The following is a 24,484-nucleotide window of genomic DNA, read 5'->3' as shown; positions in this document are numbered from 1 at the left end:
AAAATAGGATACTGGGCTAGATGGACCATTGGTCTGACCCAATATGACTACTCTTATGTTCTTATAAATATTCAGAATGCGGGAGTTAGATCGGCTAACTCCAGCAGTGGACCCTAAGCCCAGATATTCAATGCCAGGTCATTTCCAGTGACCAGCATTGATTATCCGGTTTATTTTTGGTTGGGTTGAAGATAACTAGCTAAGTTGATATTCAGACTCAGCCAGTTATCATCAAACCGGCCAAAGATATTCCACTGTTTGATGTGCTAACTGAGGATATTAAGCGGGGGATTCCCGGTGATCCCTTACTGAATATCGGTGGATAGCCGATTAAGCACTATTTAATCGGTCAGCAGTCGTTCTGGCCGGTTAAATAGCGCTGGATATTGGGCAGTATGTGCCTACCAGGTAACCTCTGGGCACATATATAAAAACACACAGTTCTAGAATTATCCCCCATATGTATGGCCAGTTATGGGGGTACATGGAGAGAAGAGATGGGAGAGTTACCTTGTTTGGGTAAGGTTTGTAAAGCTATTGCACTGAAAACAATATTTGGTTTTACCCAAGACAGTGCTAAGAGGGAGGGGTGTGATAGTGAGGTTTTTGGGTGCTGGTGGCATTAATAGAGTTTTTCTTATATTTTTGTATAAATTGTAGCATTTTAATGGATTTATGTAGTTTCTATGTGCTGCACACAGTTGGGGACAGCGTATCAATGCATAAATAAAATCTAAGGAAAATGCAGACACTGCTTGGGATGCCTGAGGACAAACCCAGAAGGAGAGACCGGGTCACGGGACCGAAAACTCACCAAACGGAAGGACCGGAGGACAGACAGCCCAGATACGTTGGCCAAACCCAGTTCCACCAGGCTGAGAGAGACAATGATGCTGTCAAAAATGTTCCAGCCAGTCTGGAAATAATAGTAAGGGTCCAGGGCAATGATCTTAAACACCATCTCGGCAGTGAAGATCCCGGTGAAGACCTGCAGAAAGAAGAAACACCTGGTAAGCGATGGCTGTGGAACAGAATCAGGAGGAGGGTCAGCTTGTCTTTCGTTTCTTTCCGCTCATCACAGGAAGTGCTGTTCTGTTTTCATAAGACAAAACAGTAATTTCTTTTCTTAAAGAAAGCCCCATTTACCAAAGCTGAAAATGGAGCATCTAGTGTCAAGTCACAGATGAAGGTGCTTTTTCTTGGCATGGTGGACTATAGAACAGACTTCCTAGGATCCTGTTCCAAACATGGTAGATCTGGTGGTGGAAAATGTTTTTCCCTGAAAATTTCTGCTATTAGAATTCAGCTGTATCAGGATTATACAGCAACTCCCTGGTCAATATTCAGTCTGGGCGGTTATTCATTTTTGTAGTGCCGGGGTTTACCCAGTGGTAATTGGGCAGTGCCACATGTTGCTCGGTTATCACCGGGTTAGCGTGGGAGCCCTTACTGCCACATCAGTGGGTGGTGGTAAGGGCTCCCCCCCCCCCCCGAAAATGGCCGCGTGGCAAGTGCTTTACTTGCCGCACGGCCATTTCATGCAGAAAAGAAAGATTATCCTTTTACCAGCTATGGTAAAAGGGGGCCTTGGCGCACATGAAAAACACATGACGAGGCCAGTGCAGGCCACCTTTTGCTGCAGCTTGTTAAAAGGGGCCCTAGGTGCTGTATTACTTGAAATACCTGCATTAAAAACATTACCATAATTTATTTATTTATTAAATTTGTAGCCTGCACTTTCCCACTAAAAGTTTGCTCAATGCGGCTTACATAGTAATAGGTAACACAGAATTTTGTTATGTAAAGTAGGAAATTAAGTATCCTATATAATAAAAAGCACCTCCAACATTCTGAAGCTGACTCCGTGGCACTGTGGCAGTGTAGGGCTCGTAAGTCTGTCATTCAGCGTTTCATTGGCTCTCACTGTCCCCGCCCTCACGTCAAGGAAACGGAATGCTGCATAGTTGCCAAGCAAACAATTGCGACGTCACAGGAACGAAGAACCAATCAGGCAGAATGGAACTTGGAGGAGGGAAGTGGCATGGATTGAATCTCTAACAAACAATCATATACAGGGAGGTACGAACATCAGTGGAGGCAAGTGCACAGAAGGGAAGACAAACATTTAATCACTTTGTCACTCACACACATCACACACACACAGACATTACATCGCATCACACACACACACACACACACACAGACGCATCACACACAGACACATCACACACACACACTCAATCACTCTGTATCTCTCTCTTACACTGTCTGTAAAACACACTGTCACTCTCAGTCTCTCACATGGGCAACTGTATGTTGCATTCTCACGAGTAAGGAGCTCTTCTGATGTGATTTTTAAACTGATCGAAGGGCCTGAACAAGGAAACCTTTTACCACATTGTAACACAGTTTACACAAAAAATATTGTATATAAAGAAATCTTACACATGTAAACAACAATTATATTCAGAATACAACCGTGGAAACATTAATGGCAGGAACTCATTACATTGCTAGCGCCCGTTTCATTGCGTTAAGAAACGGGCCTTTTTTTACTAGTAAAATAATAAAAGGATGGATGGGTAGTAATAGGATGGATAGGTAGGTAGAGACAGGTGATAGAGAGAGGAGTGTAATCTAAGTGTATGCCAAGCTTTTTCATCCAGACCTAATTTGTTGCAAAGTACCAAAACCTTTCTTGACTAATGAGGATATCTGATCATTAAAAGTCCATCTATAATCTATTATCACACCAAAATAGTCAAAACTATCAACAACTGGGATTGGGTTACCAAAAAGAGCAGGAATCAATGTAGGTTGCCCTAGATACTCTTGAGTAGAGAAGTGTGGTAGCCGTGTTAGTCCACTTTTAAAGGTAATCAATAGAAATGAAACAAAATAAAACATGGAAAAGAAAATAAGATGAAACCTTTTTTTATTGGACATAACTTAATACATTTCACGATTCAAGAAATGTATTAAGTTATGTCCAATAAAAAAGGTATCTTATTTTCGTTTCTATTTTTTATTTTATTTCTATTGATTACCTTTAAAAGTGGACTAACACGGCTACCACACCTCTCTACCCTAGATAACTCTCAAATCCTGCGATTAGTATATTCAGCAATAAATGGTTTTCTTTTAACTAGCTTGATGCTGCGCGTAAACGATCCTGAACAACAGAAAGATCAAGTTTTAGTGGTGATTATACAAATAGCTTTGATATCGAGCTGTTAGTCATATAGAGGCATCTACGAAAGTGCAGCAAGCCTACTGTGGGCTTGTCGCACAGCAATTCAGCTTTTTACCGGCTGCAGTAGAAGGGGACCATGGTGCGGACGCCACCGCAGGGCTGCTTTTACTGCTGCTTGGTAAAAGGAGCCATACGTAAGCAGATTTACAATGTTCAGAACACGGCAGTGCAACTGATCTTTTCTGATAGACTTACACCGTTGTTTAGAGACTTACATTGGTTACTTGTTGAGGCACGAGTTCATTTATAACATATGGATATGCACCAATATTATATATATATATATATATATATCAACTATGATAAGTGTCTCAAATGGCGATAAGAGGAGTATCCTTTGGGATCAAAGTTTACTGCGTTTTCCCAATCCTTGGCCTTTTATTAGAAAAGGTGGTAGATCAAGTTTTAAACAAATAAACGTATTTTGTAAAATTTTGAAAGCATATTTTTAGTAATATTTAGAGGTATATTGATGTTTTGGTTTATTAATTTGTGATCCCAGACTGTCTAGTTCTTCTTTTTGTTACAATCCGCATAGTTGTGGACAATAAAAATATATTTGCATTTCCATTTAAGACTGCCATTTTCGGCCTTAAAAGAAACCACTTCTACCTAGATAGTGGCTGAATACTGCTGGGTGAAATGCTCCTGTTTTACCCTGGTAGTATCCGGATAGGGTGTTCATTTTATAATGCAGGTATTGACCTTTACACAGACATTATACATATAAATGATTAAAGTATGGCATATGAGCTTAAATGTCAATATTCCAGCTGCACACTCTTCTATAAAACGACACCCGACTACGATTGTGTGTAGTTTGAAGGAAGGCACACACATTGGAGGAGTCTGAGTGGCAGAGTACACAGTTATGCGCATAAATGCTAGAAGACTGTAATTTATGTGCATATTTTACCCATGCAGACACATTGCTCAGTCCCCTTGCTTCCCAGATCCTGACCTTTGCCATTAGATTCTACATGTATTCCAATGATATCCTATTTGTCTTCCCTCAGGACCCTGCTGATCTATCCCTGATCTATCCCACTCAAAAGGTGTCTTCATACTATTGATCTCTAGCTTTCTTCTCACAGTGTGAGTCTGAACTCCTCTAACAGTACAGCCTTATGCCCTCCAGTGACTTTTCCTTCTCTGAGAGGCTCTCCGATCCTCGCTGTCTACTTCATGAGATACCTAGGCATCATCCTTGATCAGCAGCTCTCATTTATGTCCCACATTTCCTCAGTTGTAAGGTCCTGTTTCTATTCCTTATGGATGATCCATTCCCTCTACCAGGACTTGAATGACCTCTCCTGTGCCACCCTGATCTACTCTCTCATCTCGCAGCTCAGCTATTGTATTTCTTCAGGCCTTCCTATCTCTTCCTTCAACACATTGCAAACAGTTCAAAATACCACCATAAGAATTCTTACATGGGCCCATCAGTTCTGAATTCAGCATGACTTTGACCATGGCCCATAAGGTTCTCCAGCACTGTTCTCCTATCTATCTTATCTTAGTTATATCCCTTCCCATTCTCTCTGGTCAGCCTTCTCTAACCATCTTACTATCCCACGTCTTCACTGCTCTCGTGTGGAATCCATGCAACACTCATCCTTTTTTGTCAGGCCCCCTCCCTCTGGAACAGGCTTGCCCCTGAACTTAGAGCTGAGCAATCTTATTTGAAATTTAGATCTGCCTTGAAAACCCATCTGTTTTCCCTGGCCTCCCTCGCCCACCATTAGACTGTCTGCCCCGTGCTCAGTCCTCTCGAATGACAGCACTCTTTTTTTTTTTCCTACTCCTCCTTGTCCTCTCCCATGATTGTAGTTCTTTTTCCGCTCATTGTTTCTCTTACTTATGTACACTGCTTGATGGTAAGTGTTTGCACCTAAAATACACACATGTAATCAGAGGTGGTCCAAGACAGTCTGCTGCCTGAGGCCAGGGAATGTAAATTCAGGGAAGAGGGTTGGGAAATAAAGGGCGGGGGTGATGCCACAGCACAGCCGGCATTGGGGGGGGGGGGGGGGAGATGATGCCGCTCCAGAAGAGTGCCGCTAATGGTAGGGCTGCCGCTGCATGTAATTACCCTGCTACGCTAGTAGTCTGTGAAGAAAAGTAGGTGCCCACAGCAAATGCTCCAAATAAATGCCCTCAAAGGGAGAAATTCTATAAAATAAACTTTACTTTAGTTTACTCTGATTGATTATTTGCTTCACCAAACAGCCCAAAGCAAATTACAGTTTTTAACCATATACAATACATGTGAATAATCTTTTAATAAGATCTAAACATACAATGGTATATCTTAGCCTTGTCCTAAAAAATACATCCTATAAAACCAAGCTTTTAAATATTTCTTATATTTCTTGTATCTGGCAAAGATCTAAAGGGACAGCAATTCTGCAATCTTGGACCTTGTATTTCAAAAAGTCTTTTACAAGTAGTTTGTCCTTTTTATTTGGTATTTCAAGGAAACCTTGTTGAGCTGAGCTGAGCTGTGTAATAGGGCTTATAGGTCTTTAAGAGTTTCTGCAAATAAAAAGGACCCTCGCTCAGACGTAAAGTGGAAAAAAAAGTAAACAGAATAACTTAAAGTGAATGTGCTGTTCAATCAGCAGCCAATGTAATTCTGCTACAAGTGGTATAAAAAATGCTCAGAATAATGGCATGTACGCACATATGTAAATACCAAATTTCCACCTATATAACGTTTAGAGCATGTATTTTACAGATAAGTGCACACATGGGTGAGGCATTTGTGTGACACCTACCCTTTCTGTCAACAAAAATATTTCTTGATGTTGCTTTTGACTCTACCTCCCTGTAGCATCACATCATATCCTATAGTTCTAGAGCTGCTCATTTGGAAAAGGTTTGCTTATTCAATAATTCTTTTCAACTATTTAAAAGTCTCCAATACTGCAGTGTTCCTCTGAATTTGATCTTCCAGGCTCTTAGATACTGAGCCAGAGACTATGGCAACTGATCTAATAATTAGTGGCTTTGAAGACGATTTTGAGTTAACATGCACAAAGTAATAGGTACATTCCTAACAGCAATGGCATCCTAAAAAGCATTCATCTGACTCAAACAGCAGCAGATAAAAACCATAAAGACTCACTGAAATGAGCATAGTTACAATCCAAACTTCAGTGAGCATGGAAGGTCAAATGTTTTAGAACATTTGGCAATAGGACATTGAAGAGGTTCTGGGTGTTGGATTTAGCATTGGTCTTATAGGAATTATTGAGGAAAGTGGCAAGGTCTGAAGTGCCCTCTAGTGAGGCTGGTCCAGGTCAGTACTTTGGCAGATTCTGAGTGTGCGTCAAACTGGTATGGTGGGTTGCGGTGGGAAAGATATGAAGGGTGGGGAGCTGGTGTTGGCTTGGATGCTGGGAATTTCTGTGTTCATCTTCCTAAAGTGAAAGAATCTTGAGTGAGGAGATGGGATGGATTAATGTGGTCTTTTTCTGCTGTTATTATTTTACTGTGTTTGGGATGAACCGTTGTGGTCTTTTGTGCTAGTTTCTCAAATTAGTTTACGAAAGATTCTGGCTATTCAATCGCCCTTTGCAACCCTCTGGTAAAGTCTCCGGTGCCCCACAGACCCCTCATGCAGCTTCTCACCAGGTTTCCTACGTTCAGCACTTTGTTGAACTCATCAGTCATGGGATAGTGTTCCATGGCCATGAAGAGCGTGTTCAGGACAATGCAGATGGTGATTCCCAAATCAACAAATGGATCCATCACCACAAACCTGACCATCTCCTTAAACTTCACCCACTGGGTGCAGCAGTCCCAAATCAGAAACTTGTGGGAAAATTTATACCACCAGGGTGGGCATTTCTGCTGGGTTTCTTCTAACTCTGCGGAAACAAGACAAATATTCAAGAGTTAAAGCAGACTTTTAACCTTACAGACCTTTGGGAATGTGTTCAGGGGAAAGTCCTATATACTCTCTAAGGGAGCATAGAGATTTCATACTGTGACATTTACAAACACTGTTCCATTAAAACATTAGGGTCAGCCAATACCATCAAAAAAAGTAATGCAAGACAGGCAAAGAAGCTTATAACAAAATCAAACATTGATCATTCTGATTTAAATAAATAAGAATCATCATGGAATGAGAACAAATTAAAAATGGTCAGTTTCTTACTCCAAGCTGATATTTGCCTATTCCACAAGAAATTTCATTCGTACCAAATCAGAGAGGTTTATCCCTGTTTTTATTATGGCTTTATAAATGGCAGTACTTGATAAGATATTTTTTCCTCGTTTACAGCTTGTGGCTATATAATGTTATATAAATAATGAAGCTGTGCTGTAATAGTTGACAGGAAAGAAATCTTTCACCTCCCTTAGAACATAAGAGTTGTCATATTGGGACAGACTGGGCATCCTGTTTCCAACAGTAGACAATAGAGGTCACAAGTACCTGGCAAGATCTCAAAACAGTAAAAAAGAGTTTATGCTGTTTATCCTAGAAATAAGCAGTGGATTTTCTCGAGTCTGTCTTAATAATGGCTTATGGACTTTCTTTTAGGAAACTAGCCAAACTTTTTTAAAAACTCTGTTAAGCTAACTGCTTTTACCACATTCTCTGGCAATGAATTTCAGAGTTTAATGAATGAAGAAATATCTTCTCTGATTTGTGCTAAATTTACTACTCAGTAGCTTCATTGCCTGCCCCCTAGTCCTTATATTTTGGAAACAGTAAACAAGCGATTCATGTCTGCCCATTCCACTCCACTCAGTATTTTATAGACCTCTATCATATCTCCCCTCAGCCATATCTTCTCCAAACGGAAGTGCCCTAGCTGCTTTAGCCTTTCCTCATAGAAAGTTGTATCATCCCCTTTATGATTAATTAAACAATAAGGGGTAATTTTATAAAATGGCCCGTTATTAAATTCCAAGTGGTGTAAAAATCCATGCATTGAAATGATGGTGTAAACTTTGTCAGTAGTTGTGTACAGGGGTCAAGTTTAGGTGGCGTGTGGGCAGAGTTCACAATACGTTTGTAGATTATAAAACAATACTAGTTTACATGTGTGCTTGAATAATCTAGGTATGGACATTTACACCTACTCAAAGGCATCTGCAATGCACATTTAGGTTAGTATTTTAAATTGCCAACCGCACTGAACTCATGAGGCTTGTGGAGGATACAAGTGTCTTAAATAATGTATTAAAGGCATGTAGGCATGTAAGTGTCTACTTGCTGTCTTAAACTATGCGTGTTCTTAAGAGTATAAAATTGCCATCTAACTCCCGGATTGTATAAAGGTCGCCCAAATTTGGGTGTGTATCTGAGATCTGTGGGCAAAGTAATTAGTTAATGAGCTGTTAATAATCAGTTAATGATGTTAAGTGACAATAATTTGAGCTCTCACATGGATCTGCCTATGTCCCCAAAGAGTCTCGCGTGCAACACAAAAGGGTTCATGGCCATGGGAGGGGCACGGAAAGGTCAAGGACGTTCCAAACATTTAGGTGCAATGTTATAGAATAGCAGGGTTGCGCGCCCAACTTGGTGCCAGGAATTATAGCAGGTTTCAGTAGGCGTAAGTTCTCATGTCCAAAGTTGGACATGGGAACAAGCCTGGAGCACGGTTTATAGAATAGCGCTTGGGGTCTATAGAGCATGCCAAAAAAATCGGCGTAGAAAAAAATGCTTAAGCGAGATTCCATAAGACATGCCTAAAGTCAGACACTGTTTCTAGAACAGTGCTTAAGCACAGGGGTTGTGCATAAATTTAGGCAAGTCCATTTGCACCAATGAAAAGGTGGTGAAAATGTCGGCACCTAAATGTACATGTGGAACCACCTTATTCTATAATTGCACGGAACTGGAATTCATGCTCATGCTCCACCCCAAAATGCCCATGACCCTCCCATTTCTGGGACACATGTAAAATTTAGTGGCTTGTTATTCAATTAAATTATGCAGACCATTTTTGCCGACTTTTATAGAATTAGGGATTTAGTGTGGATTTTTCCCAGTGCCTAAGTTGGAATTCCATTTCCTGAATCTGGCCCGAAGAGGGTAATTTATGGCAGGTGCCTATGTGTGAAGGCCAAGTAGGTGCTTATTTTACGCTTATTTGATAAAATCACAGACACCTGAGGTAACATTCTAAAAGGTCTTTATGCATGAAAAAAGCCTTTATAAAATTACCTCCAAGGAGACATCACAAGAACGGCCAGTAGATGAGCATGCAGTAATGAGTCTACTGTTTTTCCGAGGCTTATTCTGTAATTCATCATTTAAGATTAACCTGTGCAAGAGTACTGCTGAGTTCTCTGTGTTGTTCATTCAGGGGTAATTCTGTAACCTAGTAGTGCTAACATTTACATGCATTTTATATGAATAAATGTTTTTAGAGTACTGCAATATACATCCATATGTTCACCTCCATGTTCCTAAACGCCAACATTCTGCAAACACCCTCTTAACTTACAGAGTCCGCCTGATGTTCAGCCTGCAGTGGTAAGCAATGACAGAGCCACTCACAGCCGTGGGCTAAACTGACCCCCAGATATTCAATGCCAGGGCACACATGGCTCCTGGCATTGAATATCCAGGTCTCCACGATCACCCGGAAGTTAACCAGCTGCCAGCCAATATTGCGACTGGTGCCCAATTAACTTTATCACATAAAGTTAGGACAACCTTTGGTTATGATGGTGTTCTATAGAGGTGCCTACGTTCCTTAATAGAATTGGTTCCTACCAAATGCCTAATTCTAAGCATCCTGTTATAGGTGCACTAAGACCTTTCCAGTCTGTCATGACAGATTGCATGACAGATTGCAAACTACCCAAAGGTGAGAAATGTCTCTGGAACCTGATTATTTTCTAGAGATTCAGCTACACTCATTAGGTGCTCTAATGTGAAGAGTGTGGGTACAGTGGCAAACTGAAAGGACCATGATGCAAAAATGCTAATAATTCCAGCAGAATGTTGCATACTCAAATGGTATTTAATGTCCATCACTGAGAAGAGATTCCTTACCTTCTAAAGCAGCATCAGACACGACACTTACTACACTCTTCTTCCGCTCCATGTCATTCAGCTGGTCTGTTGAGCATTTCTTGATGTCTAGTTTTTTGGGATCGCTAACTGGTCTTGGCTGGAACAGATTGTGAGAATGTAGTATAAGACTGTGGTACATCTCTTCATTTCATGGATTAAACCTTCAGCACCCAGTCTGCCTGAGCAGAAGAGAATCTCACATTTCTGTTGGATCTATATCTAACAGTTGTGGACCCAAATACAGACATCAGTGAGCTTTCGAGTTATAAGGATAGATTAGCAGTGAAATTAGTTAGGGAAGTGGTGGAATCTCCATCGTTATAGATTAAGAAAGTTTAAAAGCAAATTAGATTAAAAGAAAAAATGGAGGTAATTTATGTATAATGGATCCTATCTGAAGAGTGTGGATAGAGTTTATGATCTCTTCAACCTTATCTATGGTTCTCTGTTTGGCTTTTGAAAATCCATCCATAAAAGAAAGAGGGTAAACATATAAATGTTTATGTTTATTAAACTTATATCGCCCTTTCTGAACAGTCAGGTCTATAGAGGTGCCAGTTGGTTGCAATGGTAGGACTGTATTAGGAGAGGGATTCTGGGTAGTAGCAAATGAAGGTTCATTATTCCACACCTTCAGTGGCCAGTTCCAACTGAGATGAAAGTGCAAAGTAGCAGGGGAAAAACTGTCCATTCATAAAAACAATGGGGTCAATATTCAGCAGGCTCCTGCTTACTTAAACCAGGCCCGTCAATATTCAGCAGCATTTAATCTGAGCAGTGGAGGGGGTGGTCCATTGGCAGAGCCAGGGTTTGCTGGCACGTTTGTGAGCTTGTCTGCATTGCTAATGTCCTATCTATCTTATGCTGCTTAGCTGTGCAGGTGCTGACACTGAATACCAATAGCATCTGTATAACTTCCGGGTTGGTGATCCAATTTTTCCCCTCCATTTCCAGTCCCCCAAATCCTCCTCCTTCCAATTGCCCCCTATTCCCCATTCCCAATCCCTCCAATCTCTCAACTTGGCCTCTCCACAGTTCCAAACTCCTTTTCCAATCCCCTCTGCTTCCCATAGCATCTGCTCCCTTTGATCCCTGAACCTTCTGGATCAACCTCCTCCCAATAACTCCCTCCCTCAAATGGAAGCCCCACCTACATGTGCTATGCCCACCCCTCCATGCACCTCTGGACCTCCCCAGGCCTCCCCTTCACCCCTGAGATTTACTTGGGGGACATTCCCGGTGTCTAGTGGGATGAGGTTGGAGTGGCCCCCTTTCACTACTGCTCCATTTATTCTGGGTCTTACAATAACAGCACTGCCCCTTAATGGTAGTCTTGAGGTACTACTGGTAGGAATTAGCCTTCCATGTAAGGGTTTTGAGAGACTAAGATTATCAAACTGACACATTCACTTTTGTGGGTTCTGGCTGATAGTCAGCTGGGATAGACCTAAGTGTCTAATTCAGGTCCTGGCTGAATACTGGCTGGGGCCCAAATATGTTACTGTAGCAAACGTTTGGCAAGTTGTGCCCATATATTCTGCTGTTCCTCTTTGCCTCCTTTGCCTTTCCCTTCTTGCCTTGTCCTCCCGCCCTTACTGACGAAATGTAACTGTACTGTATTTATTTTAACTAGTTCATTGTAAGCCGCTTTGGGGCTGCAACACTGCGGCAAAAGGCGAGGTATAAATAATCTGAAATAAATAAATATATTCGGTTCCAGGGCCCGAACATGGACTTACATTGATTATTTGGGTATAATTTAGCTGCTGGATGAATATTGAAAGAGGAGGGGGGTTCAACAATCTAGCAAAACAGTTTGGCAAACCAGTTCACAGGTAGAAATGTGAACCTAATCACCTTGTCATAGAGTCACCAACATTGTGACTGTAAAATAACGTAATATAATATAAACCAAGTGCCCAGTTTCACCTTGAGTGTATACTGACAAAGATTTTAAGTGTGCTTGAAAAAGATGGAAAATGCTATCACTTTTGAGTGGTTGTTTTTCTTTCTGCTACAGGAGCTGTCCAGACCATGGTGCTGAACCTAACCCCATATGTTTAGTAGCCATTCTTGATTAATAATAATAATTATAATAATTTATAATATAGGACTGTTGGCTACACTGCATCTTTACTAGCCAACAGATCACCCCCTCCCCTCAAAATATGTACTATGGTCATAAAACCATGGCCTGCTAGTAATAACAGGGTGCACACACTGGAAGAATGTCCAGCCAACCTAGGGCAATAAATCAAACCAAGACACACACACACAAGAAAATGATAAAACAGAAGCACATACTTCCTTCTGTGTAGGGATTCTGTCTACCATAACTCTGGGTGTGACTTGTCCATTGCAATTCATGCTGATTTCTTCAACGTCTTCTTCCCAGTCAGGGTTTTTTTTCTTAACATCATCCATAAGGCAGTTGCTGGTGCTTTGTTTCATCAGCTGCAGCTAAATATGAGACAGGGAACACAGATATTGCAGCTGGACTTCAGGCAGAGATTAGTAATATGTCATGAGTATTACTGACAAACATTTAGAAGGATGTTATCTTACACATTGCACGCAGGTATCAATTGCTCCAGGCTTATAAATAGAAGATGTTACAGGTGTTAAAAGGGATCGGCAGACAGGTGTTAGATGGTTGGTGAAGATATTACAGACTGACAGATAAAATGCATTTATGCATTCTTTCCAGGCATTTTTATAGACTACGAGCACTTAGTACATGCGTGTACAGTTATCCACGGAAGTGCTATCAGGGTGCCAAAGTGTTTTACTGGCATAGTGTGTAAATGCAAAGGGGCAGGCAATGGGCAGGGTTCCTACCTACATGTGTAGCTTATAGAATTGTTTAAGTTACGCATGTTCTTGCTGCATTTAGGCACATCTATGGCCAGTGTAAGTGTGCTCATAATGCTTATATGATAGATGTTAGATGACCCCTGCCTTTTCCTCAGCCTACCCCAATCTCCCTTTCTACCCTGCCACCAGCCTCCCTTCCTGTGTTGTCCCACTGACCTTCCCCCATTCTCACTTTCTGCATTATCTCCAGTGTTCTTTCAGTTCTGTCCAAAATCCCACATACTGCTCTGCGTCCAGGTTGCCACAACACTCTGCCTTCAGTCTTTCTACCTGCAGGTTTCCCCCAACCCTTGTCCCTACTCCGCCTCTCAATTTTCTTCTTTGATTTCACCACTCAGTCCTCAGGTCTTACTCCCTGTCCTTCCTCCAGCCTCATCTCCCCTTCTACCCCCAGTCTTGAACCCAGTCCTAACCCCAGTTTCACTCCTTATTCCCAGCATCTCTCGTTGTTCTACCAGACTGCTATTCCTTGCCCTGCTCCATTCTCCTCCCTCACTGTCTCTGTTCATGAGGAATCTCTCCCAAATAAATGCAAAGCTTAAAACATTTCTACAAGTATGCATTGCAATGTTTAGGTTGGCCTGGAAATCTGACAGCAGAAAACACTTCACTGAACACCAGCTTCACAGTTAATACAAAGTGACTGGTCAAGTGGCATTGGAGGGAACACATTATTGCTCTGCAGTTTTCTATCCAGAACCACATCAGCCTCTCTCACATGCAATGCTGTGCAAATGGACAATATTTAGAAGCTACAGACCATCTGCTCCTGCTCCTCTTGGTGTTTCTTCAGCTGTTCAAGCATCTGCTGAAACTCGACCTCCTTCTCCAAGGCTTCCTGTTTAGTGGCCTCATTCTGTTCAGCATACGCCATGGCCACTACAGCCAGGATGAGGTTAATGAGGTAGAAGGAGCCCAGAAATATAACCACCACAAAGAAAATCATGTAGGTCTTGCCTGCTGCTCGCAGTGTCTATGGAAGAGGGAGGAGACAGAAGTTTGATGCATTAATTCAACATGGACCCAAGGCTGCCACCCAGCTAATTTTGACCTTGACAGCTGCTGTTTTCTGCCCTGGTCAGTTGATGCTTAGGAAAGGGATAAGACCGTCCTAGGAGGATGTCCTTTTCTTTCTGCAAGGTTTGATGATATTGCTCCTAGTTGATAGGGTCCAAGGGTGCCACCTACGGTCAATGGCGACAAGCTTTGCCAGATGGTGTATTTTCTGTCTAGTAAACAGGTTAGCAGGCAGCTGTCCATTACTACTGTGCACATGGCCATAACTCAAGCGGAGGTCAACTTTCCTCTTCACAGTACATTAGGGATGGGCTGTACTTAGCAATGACATAGGAATTGTCAGCAACACATCCCATGTCATTGATGTTGTTAACCAATGGAAATAAGCAGACCCCCCCCCCCCCCCACACACACACATACCCACACACACACATACACATTTTGTATTTTTTGTGGGTTTTTTTTTTCATTTGTCGATAATGGTGCTCACTGTTTTCAAAGAGGGCACACATCTTGCAATCAGGATGCACTATTTGGAAAGGAGAGACACTCTTAGTTTAGTTTATTAAAACTTGTTATAGCACTTAGCTTTGGTATATCTTAGTGATACATTGCACCCAAAATGTAAAACAAAAATGATTGGGCTTCCCATCCCTACAGTGTGTGTGGAAAAGGAAAGGGGATGGGATTTGATAAACCACCTTTCTGTGGTTACAATCAAAGCAATTTACATAATATGTACAGGTATTTATTTTGCACCTGGGGCCAGGGCCGCCAAGAAGGGGGGGGCAGGGGGGACAAAATTCCCTGGGCCCGGGCCTCCAAGGGGGGCTCAGCACTGGGGTCTCTCCTGCTTCCAGGCTACCGGCGCTGCAGTCCCCGGTCTCACCTGCCTGCCCTCGGCTCTGTCGATAGCCCCCCTTCCGTCCGCCACAGGGACCGGGCCCCCTGCATTCAAATTGGCAGCGCCTCACCTCCGTGTGAAGGCGGCAGATTGCCTCCCATTGAGCCTTCCCTCACTGTGTCCCACCCTCGTCACTTCCTGGAGAGGGAGGCGACTGCAGCCTTGCCCTAGGCCCAGCCCAGTCTCGGCGGCCCTGCCTGGGGCAATGGAAGGTTGTGTGACTTGGCCAATGGCACAAGGAGCTGTACTGGGAACCCCATTACCCTACTTTTCAGGCTGCGGCACTAACCATTAGGATGTGTCTCCATTTACACTGTGTAACGATCACAGCTCAGGTGAACCATGCAAGCAATTGGTAAGTATAATTTTTTGTGTAATACTGATCAATAAATCAAAGAGTCTTTTTTGTGTATCTAGTAATACATGAGGTACAGAATAAGATTTAAAGATAACAATAGGGAACATAGTGGCTTTCCCATGGCTATCTGTGGGATTCTCTCACTCATAACCCAAGGTAAGGAAAAGTGACCTTGCCAACATCTTATTGCTCAAGAAGCCTGTAAACCAGTAGGGTCTGCATTTGCACTCGAGTGGCATAATATTAAATAATGCACCTTGAAATCAAAGGCTGCTGCTGACTCTTAACTGCATAAAAAATGCCTGATTGCTTCTATCTAACATAATCCTTAATTCAGTTTTTATTATATTGCATTAGTCTACTAAAAGGGTTTTCAACCAGGTCCTCCAGTACCACTTTGCCAATCTGGTTTTCAGGATATCCACAACAAATCTATATGAGATAGATCTGCATAGAAAAGAGGCAGCACTTAATTTATCACATGCATGTTGATTATGGAGTCCTGACAACCAACTGGTGTTCAGGTAGACATGATCAACCCTTTATTTGTAGTGTTAGAAATTCTATTCCCTCACCTTAACATATTCTGCCTTAAAGACCCCTCTTGACTCATCTGCTATAAGGAAAGAGCCCTTTCCCTGAATGTTTTGCCTGGAGAATGGATGCTTACCAACTGGAAGAGATTCTCCCAGAAGTCCTGGGTCATGAGACGAAAAAGGGCCAGGAAGGCCCAACTGAAGGAGTCGTAACTGGTATAGCCATAGTTTGGGTTCCTGCCGACTTTTATGCACTCGTGGCCTTCGGGACACTTCCTGCCAGGGAGAGACAACAGGGAAGCACATCTGTTATCTAAAGATGATATAATGCTTTTCAGTCTCTGCTAACAAGTGTAGTCTTAGCCATCTGGGTGCCGTTTGTACAGAAAAGCCAAGTGACTTGGCCTCTGGAAGGCACACAGTGGTTCGGTTTTATTCTAACGTCCCAAATACATTGTGACATTTGCAATCATTCAGAATTTTCTAACTGGATCCAAGACAGAAGGAACAGATTCATCCAGTTCTGGATTTACCCTATTACATACAAGAACTTACAGTCCTGCTTTTCTTGACAAAGTAAAACAGGACTACATGTTCATACATGTGGTAGGGTAAAACAAGGATAATCTCTTCCTTGTGATGTGGAGACAGATGGCAGCCTAAGTGCATTGCGCATTGCTGCTGCTTTGTGTCGGCTCAGTTTATTGGTGAAATATCATTTGCTCATACATTAGCCAATATATTCTCAGATCTCCCTTCTATCCCCACCCTCCTGCACTTCCAAAGCAATTCATCTTGGGCATGAATTATGCAAAATATATGAACTAAGATTTCATGTCCACCAGAATGAATCTAGGCAAAGTAAGTAGACTCCCAACAGATGTAACAGTAGTACATGTGATTATACAGCTGCAAAACACCCAATAGAGGACTGGTGTTCAAATCAACCAAATACAAACTAAACCCCACTAAATTTGTGTTCAGAATTAGACTTCACTTGACAAAACAATATTGCAGTGACTGGAAGGAAAAAGCCTCAGATGTACACAGGTTCTGTATATATTTTTACCTCTTGTTATCAATCAGCTGAAAAACATAAGAACATATTGTAAGAACCTAAGAATAGTCATACTGGGTCCATCTAGCCCAGTATCCTGTTTTCAACCCAAATAATGGCAAGATTCCATGCTACCGATCCCAGGGCAATCCCATGTCTGTCTCAATAGCAGACTATGGACTTTTCCTTCAGAAACATGTCCAAACCATTTTTAAACCCAGATAGGCTAACCACTGTTACCACATCCTCCAGCAAAGAGTTCCAGAGCTTAGCTATTCATTGAGTGAAAAAATATTTCCTCCTATTTGTTTTAAAAGTATTTCCATGTAACTTCCTTGACTGTCCCCTAGTCTTTGTACTTTTTGAACAAGTAAATCAATAGAAATCAAACAAAATAAAACATGGAAAAGAAAATAAGATGATACCTTTTTTATTGGACATAACTTAATACATTTCTTGATTAGCTTTCGAAGGTTGCCCTTCTTCCTCAACCTTCGAAAGCTAATCAAGAAATGTATTAAGTTATGTCCAATAAAAAAGGTATCATCTTATTTTTTTTTCCATGTTTTATTTTGTTTGATTTCTATTGATAACCTTAAGAGTGGACTAACACGGCTACCACACTCCTCTACTGAACAAGTAAAAAAATCGATTCACTTCTACTCGTTCTACACCACTCTGGAATTTGACACTATTTAAGTTTATGTCCAATAGTGGCACCACACAGTTTGTTGACATAACTAGGAAGGTTAAAGGGTATGGAACTCCTCTCATATGAGGAAAGGCGAAAGAGGTTAGGGTTTTTCAGCTTAGAAAAGAGACATATGATTGAGGTCTACAAAATCCAGAGTGGTGTAGAACGAGTAGAAGTGAATCGATTTTTTTACTTGTTCAAAAAGTACAAAGACTAGGGGACAGTCAAGGAAGTTACATGGAAATACTTTTAAAACAAATAGGAGGAAATATTTTTTCACTCAATGAATAGCTAAGCTCTGGAACTCTTTGCTGGAGGATGTGGTAACAGTGGTTAGCCTATCTGGGTTTAAAAATGGTTTGGACATGTTTCTGAAGGAAAAGTCCATAGTCTGCTATTGAGACAGACATGGGATTGCCCTGGGATCGGTAGCATGGAATCTTGCCATTATTTGGGTTGAAAACAGGATACTGGGCTAGATGGACGCAGTATGACTATTCTTAGATTCTTACATTATGTTCTTATGTTTTTCAGCTGATTGATAACAAGAGGTAAAAATATATACAGAACCTGTATATATTAATGTTTTTTTATATTGTCATTATTACTTAGCTTCTACTGGCTCAGAAGAAAGTAGAACAGACCCTCCTGATGTTGGCCACCATTTCGCTGTGCCAACACTGCTGCTTCATGGATTATCTGACCTTATTTCAATTTCTGTAAAAAAAAAAAACAGAGCTAAATTTCAGTTCTCCATCCATATGATGAAAAATTCTTCTTAATATATTTCAGATATTTACTATTACTTCTGCTCTCTCTAGCCTCTCTGAGCACTTACAAATGGCGGTTCAGCATTTCAGAGTGGTATTTGGGTAAAACGTTTTGTCCAATAAAATACCAACTAACGATCTACAGAAAAACATTTGAGATTTTCAAAAACATGACTGTGAGCTTTACAATGTTCCACTATGGGTGCCTTTCTTATATTTCTGTGCAAATCACCACGGTGTTCAATTATTCAGAAGAAAACAGCGTTGCATCTTTAAATCATAGTGCAAGTGAAAGGATTTAATTCGTGCATAGAAAGGCATCATTTTTATGAATGAATAGTGTGATGTCATGAGAAACAGCCAACAGAATGTGAGCTGGTATTTCACTAGACAAAAGGTTTACTCAAATACTATGAAATGCCAAGCTGCCATTTTGAAAGTGCTCAGTGGCTAGAGAAAGCAGAAGTAGTAGTAATAGTAAGTATTTGATATATATTAAGAAGATTATTTTTGTCATGTGGATGAAAGAACTGAAATTTAGCTCTGTTATTTGTAGAAATTGAAATAGGATAATTTGATAACTCCTGAAGCACCAGTGTTGGCTCTACGAAATGGTGGCCAGTTGACGCTATTGTGACCCCCCAGGAGAATGCCTCTGCTGCCAAGCAGGAGGTAGAAGGATCTCCTGGGGGTCACTGTGGTGATGGGAGCTGGAAAAGCTGCCCAGGTGGGTGGAGATGGGGGAGGGCAAGATGATAAAAAAGGGACAGCGTTTGATGGAAAGGGGTTTTTGGTTGCCCAACCCCTGCTGAGACCCTGAGTACTGAGGGGGATTCCTGGATTTGAACAGGTGGATCCTGGCATGGCTGTCTGACGTAACCTCTGCCAGAGTGCAGAGGGAATCTATGGTCTCTTCCCCAGTGTGGGGAACTGTGAAAAGCAAGAAGTGCCTGGTGGGAAATGACACCCCAGGTAGAAGGGAAGTGGGTAGGAGGAGCCCCACTCACAGCAGGACTTTTACCAGTTGTCCAGGGGACCCCTGATCTGGGATGGGCTGGACTTATAATGGACATTAACTGGATATGACTTTGGCCGCTTATGCACTTGAAGAACAGTAATTATTAGGGCTCGTTCATGAACTGTTATTTGGTTTGAGTTGATCCCGTAAAGAAAAAGCTTAAAGTTTACCTATGGTGACTGCTGGTCATTATTTGAAAGTGGATTTTTGTATAACTCAGGGGGAATACTCTCAGGCACCGGCACACGCCCAGCTCATCAGATCTGAACCTGTTTTGTGAATCCTTATCCTGGGTACCAAGACATAAGTACATAAGTATTGCCATACTGGGAAAGACCAAAGGTCCATCAAGCCCAGCATCCTGTTTCCAACAGTGGCCAATCAGGTCACAAATACTTGGCAAGATCCCAAAAAAGTACAAAACATTTTATACTGCTTATCCCAGAAACAGTGGATTTTCCCCAAGTCCATTTAATAATGGTGTATGGACTTTTCCTTTAGGAAGCTGTCCAAACCTTTTTAAAACTCCGCTAAGCTAACCGCCTTTACCACATTCTCTGGCAACGAATTCCAGAGTTTAATTACACATTGAGTGAAGAAATATTTTCTCCGATTCGTTTCAAATTTACTACATTGTAGCTTCATTGCGTGTCCTAGTATTTTTGGAAAGTGTAAACAGATGCTTCACATCTACCCATTCAACTCCAATCATTATTTTATAGTCCTCTATCACATCTCCCCTCAGCTGCCTTTTCTCCAAGATGAAGAGCCCTAGCCCCTTTAGCCTTTCCTCAAAGGGAAGTCATCCCATCCCCTTTATCATTTTCATCGCCCTTCGCTGCACCTTTTCTAATTCCACTATATCTTTTTTGAGATGCGGCAACCAGAGTTGAACACAATATTCGAGGTGCGGTCGCACCATGGACCGATACAAAATCATTACAACATCCACATTTTGTTTTCCATTCCTTTCCTAATATTACCTAACATTATATTTGCTTTCTTAGCTGCAGCAGCACACAGAGTAGAAGGTTTCAATGTATCATCAACGACGACACCTAGATCCCTTTCTTGGTCTGTGACTCCTAATGTGGAACCTTGCATGGAATAGCTATAATTCAGGTTCCTTTTTCTCACATGCTTCACTTTGCACTTGCTCACATTAAATGTCTTTTAGACGCCCAGTCTCCCAGTCTTGTAAGGTCCTCTTGTAATTTTCACAATCCTCCCGCGATTTAACAACTTTGAATAACTTTATGTCATCAGCAAATTTAATGACCTCACTAGTTACTCCCATCTCTAGGTCATTTATAAATATGTTAAAAAGCAGCAGTCCCAGCACAGACCCCTGGGGAACCGCACTAACTACCCTTCTTCATTGAGAATACTGACCATTTAACCCCACTCTCTATTTCCTATCTTTCAACCAGTTTTTAATCCACAATAGGACATTACCTCCTATCCCATGACCCTCCAATTTCCTCTGTAGCCTTTCATGAGGCACCTTGTCAAACGCCTTTTGAAAATCCAGATACACAATATCAACTGGCTCACTGTTATCCACGTTTGTTCACCCCTTCAAAGAAATGCAGTAGATTGGTGAGCAAGATTTCTCTTCACTAAATCCAAGTTGACTTTGTCTCATTCATCCATGCTTTTGAATATGCTCTGTAATTTTGTTCTTAATAATAGTCTCTACCATTTTGCCCGGCACCGACGTCAGACTCACCAGTCTATAATTTCCCGGATCTCCTCTGGAACCTTTTTTAAAAATCAGTGTTACATTGGCCACCCTCCAATCTTCCGGTACCACGCTCGATTTTAAGGATAAATTACATATTACTAACCATAGCTCCGCAAGCTCATTTTTCAGTTCTATCAGTACTCTGGGATGAATACCATCAGGTCCAGGAGATTTGCTACTCTTCAGTTTGTAGAACTGCCCCATTACATCCTCCAGGTTTACAGAGAATTCATTAAGTTTCTCCGACTCGTCAGCCTCGAATACCATTTCCGGCACCGGTATCCCACCCAAATCTTCCTTGGTGAAGACTGAAGCAAAGAATTCATTTAATATCTCCACTACGGCTTTGTCCTTCCTGATCGCTCCTTTTACTCCTCGGTCATCTAGCAGTCCAACCGAATCTTTTGCTGGCTTCCTGCTTTTAATATACCTAAAAAAAAATTTTGTATGTGTTTTTGCCTCCAACGCAATCTTTTTTTCAAAGTCCCTCTTAGCCTTCCTTATCAGCGCTTTGCATTTGACTTGACATTCCTTATGCTGTTTCTTATTATTTTCAGTCAGTTCCTTCTTCCATTTTCTGAAGGATTTTCTTTTAGCTCTAATAGCTTCCTTTACCTCACTTTTTAAGCACGCCAGCTGTCTTTTGGTTTTCCGTCCTCCTTTTTTAATACACGGAATATATTTGGCCTGGGCTTCCAGGATGGTGTTTTTGAACAGCATCCATGCCTGATGTAAATTTTTGAGCCTCACAGTTGCTCCTCTAAGTTTTTTTTTCACTGTTCTTCTCATTTTATCATAGTCTCCTTTTTTAAAGTTAAACGCTAATGTATTTGATTTTCTATGTATACTTCAAAGCTAATATCAAATCCGATCATATTGTGATCACTGTTATCAAGCGGCCCCAGCACCATTACCTCCCACACCAGATCATGCGCTCCACTAAGGACTAGGTCTAGAATTTTTCCTTCTCTTGTCAGCTCCTGTACCAGCTGCTCCATAAAGCAGTCCTTGATTTCATCAAGGAATTTTACCTCCCTAGCGTGCCCCAAAGTTACATTTACCCAGTCAATATCGGGGTAATTGAAATCACCCATTATTATCGTGTTGCCCAGTTTGTTTGCGTCCCTAATTTTCCTTTAACATTTCTGCATCCGTCTATTTATCCTGGCCAGGCAGATGGTAGTACACTCCTATCACTATCCTTTTCCCCTTTACACATGGAATTTCAATCCACAGTGATTCCAAGTTGTTTCCTGCATAATTTTGATTCTATTTGATTCAAGGCTCTCGTTAATATACAATGCTACCCCTCCACCAATTCGATCCACCCTATCACTACGTTATAATTTGTACCCCAGTATGACAGTGTCCCACTGGTTATCCTCCTTCCACCAGGTCTTAAAAATGCCTATTATTATTACTATTATTATTACTTATCCCTTGAAGACCACGCAACATCCATCACCAAGAAAATGTTCAACATGATGTGGATGTTGAAACGTGTGAAACCTTATCTCCCCTTGAATACCTTCAATAATTTGGTACAATCCACGATACTCACCCACGCTGATTACTGTAATAGTATCTTCGTTGGATGTAAGGCCCAAATCATGAAGAAACTTCAAACTGCCCAGAACATGGCAGCTAGACTTATTTATGGGAAGCCTAGATTCAAAAGTGCAACACCCCTCCGTATGAAACTTCATTGGCTCCCTATTAGAGAACGAGTCAACTTTAAGACCATCACACTAATCCACAAGATAATCCATGGAGTATCACCAAGTTACATGGTCAATCTATTAGATCTTCCATCCAGAAACAGGTCAACATCTTCACGAACATATCTTAACCTGCACCTTCCCAATTGCAAAGGACTAAAATATAAAACATATCATGCATCAAACTTCCCCTACCTGGGATCCCAACTCTGGAATGCTCTACCCAGATACATTTGATCAACTAGTGAATACCTTCCCTTTAGGAAACTATTGAAAACCCATCTATTCAAACAGATTTACCCGAACGACTTGACCTACCAAAAGCAAACATAAGCAACCCATCCATTTACTGGTTCATCTAATCATTAACAACAGTGACTCAGAAATTACCTCCTACCAATCTTCTTACCCTCCATGCTCTTCCCCTACCTCTTCTTCATCGCTCCACTTCCTTACCTATCCCTATCCTTTCTCTCATACCTCTTTTATCCCATTTACCCCTTGTTCATTTGTCCTACCACATACCTCCTTTGTTGATTCTGATACTACAGATTGTATTCTCTTGTTACTATGTAAGTCGCATTGAGCCTGCGATGAGCGGGAAAGCGCGGGATACAAATGTAATAAATAAATTTTTATTTATTTTTATTTATTGCATTTGTATCCCACATTTTCCCACCTTTTTGCGGGTTCAGTGTGGCTTACAATATGAGTTAAATGTTGGAAATACAATTTGTTACAGATTGGTTATGGATTACATTTTGCAGAATTATGCGAAACAATTGAAGTGTCGTTAAGGAATGTAACACTGGAGAATAAACATTGAAACATTGGAAGGAAACAATGGGAGCTTAGAGGGCGATAAAAAGGCATAAAGACATATGATATATATCTTTCTGTGATTGAAGGTATGAATGATGTGATGTTACGGGAATGAGAGTTCAGAGGTGAATGTGTGATGCATTCGTGAACAGTAAGTGTGGACTTTATGTGTTTTGGTTCTTTCCGTAAATCTTTTCGAAAAGATGGGTCTTCAATGATCTGCGGAAGGAAGCTTGCTCGTTGATTGTTCTTAAGTTGCGTGGCAGTGTATTCCAATACTGCGTGCTCATGTGAGAAAATATTAAATCTAATTTTTCATTTAGTGCAATATATTCTAACTCTCCCATCTTATTTCTTAGGCTCCTGGCATTCGCATATAGAGATTTCAAACTATGTTGTTTGTTCCTATTTACATCATGCTCAGTACTTGACAGTATTAATTTGCAATCTTTTGTCTGATTTTTATTTTTATTTAAGGACACCTGACCTACTACGGTCTCTTTTGCAACCTCACTATCAGGATACCCTATCTTCCCTGTTTTGGTGATATCTTTGAAAGATACCTTATCCCGAACCATGCGCTTTTGAGCGACTGCCGGCTTTCCCCCCACTTCTAGTTTAAAAGCTGCTCTATCTCCTTTTTAAATGCCGATGCCAGCAGCCTGGTCCCACCC

General features: G+C 41.3%; 1 protein-coding gene across 2 annotated transcripts in view; it reads right to left on the bottom strand.

The window, feature by feature from the left end:
* LOC115482281 (sodium channel protein type 4 subunit alpha-like) overlaps nucleotides 1-24,484 on the bottom strand; it is a 295,820-nt gene that overhangs the window by 101,094 nt on the left and 170,242 nt on the right. Inside the window, exons 9-14 of one of the 2 annotated variants that reach the window (XM_030221948.1) lie at nucleotides 16,122-16,263; nucleotides 13,933-14,145; nucleotides 12,603-12,758; nucleotides 10,278-10,395; nucleotides 6,887-7,125; nucleotides 815-988 (exon numbers count right to left, since the gene is read on the bottom strand). In XM_030221948.1, coding sequence (XP_030077808.1) covers nucleotides 815-988; nucleotides 6,887-7,125; nucleotides 10,278-10,395; nucleotides 12,603-12,758; nucleotides 13,933-14,145; nucleotides 16,122-16,263 — 1,042 coding nt within the window. Of the gene's footprint in view, nucleotides 1-814; nucleotides 989-6,886; nucleotides 7,126-10,277; nucleotides 10,396-12,602; nucleotides 12,759-13,932; nucleotides 14,146-16,121; nucleotides 16,264-24,484 lie in introns of those variants that run through there. The other variant, XM_030221947.1, reaches the window with a different exon arrangement.

This window comes from Microcaecilia unicolor, chromosome 12, assembly GCF_901765095.1.
Source record: "Microcaecilia unicolor chromosome 12, aMicUni1.1, whole genome shotgun sequence".
NCBI lineage: Eukaryota > Metazoa > Chordata > Amphibia > Gymnophiona > Siphonopidae > Microcaecilia > Microcaecilia unicolor.
The sequence above is the reverse complement of the archived record's forward strand: the minus strand, read 5'-3'. Positions and strand labels throughout refer to the sequence as shown.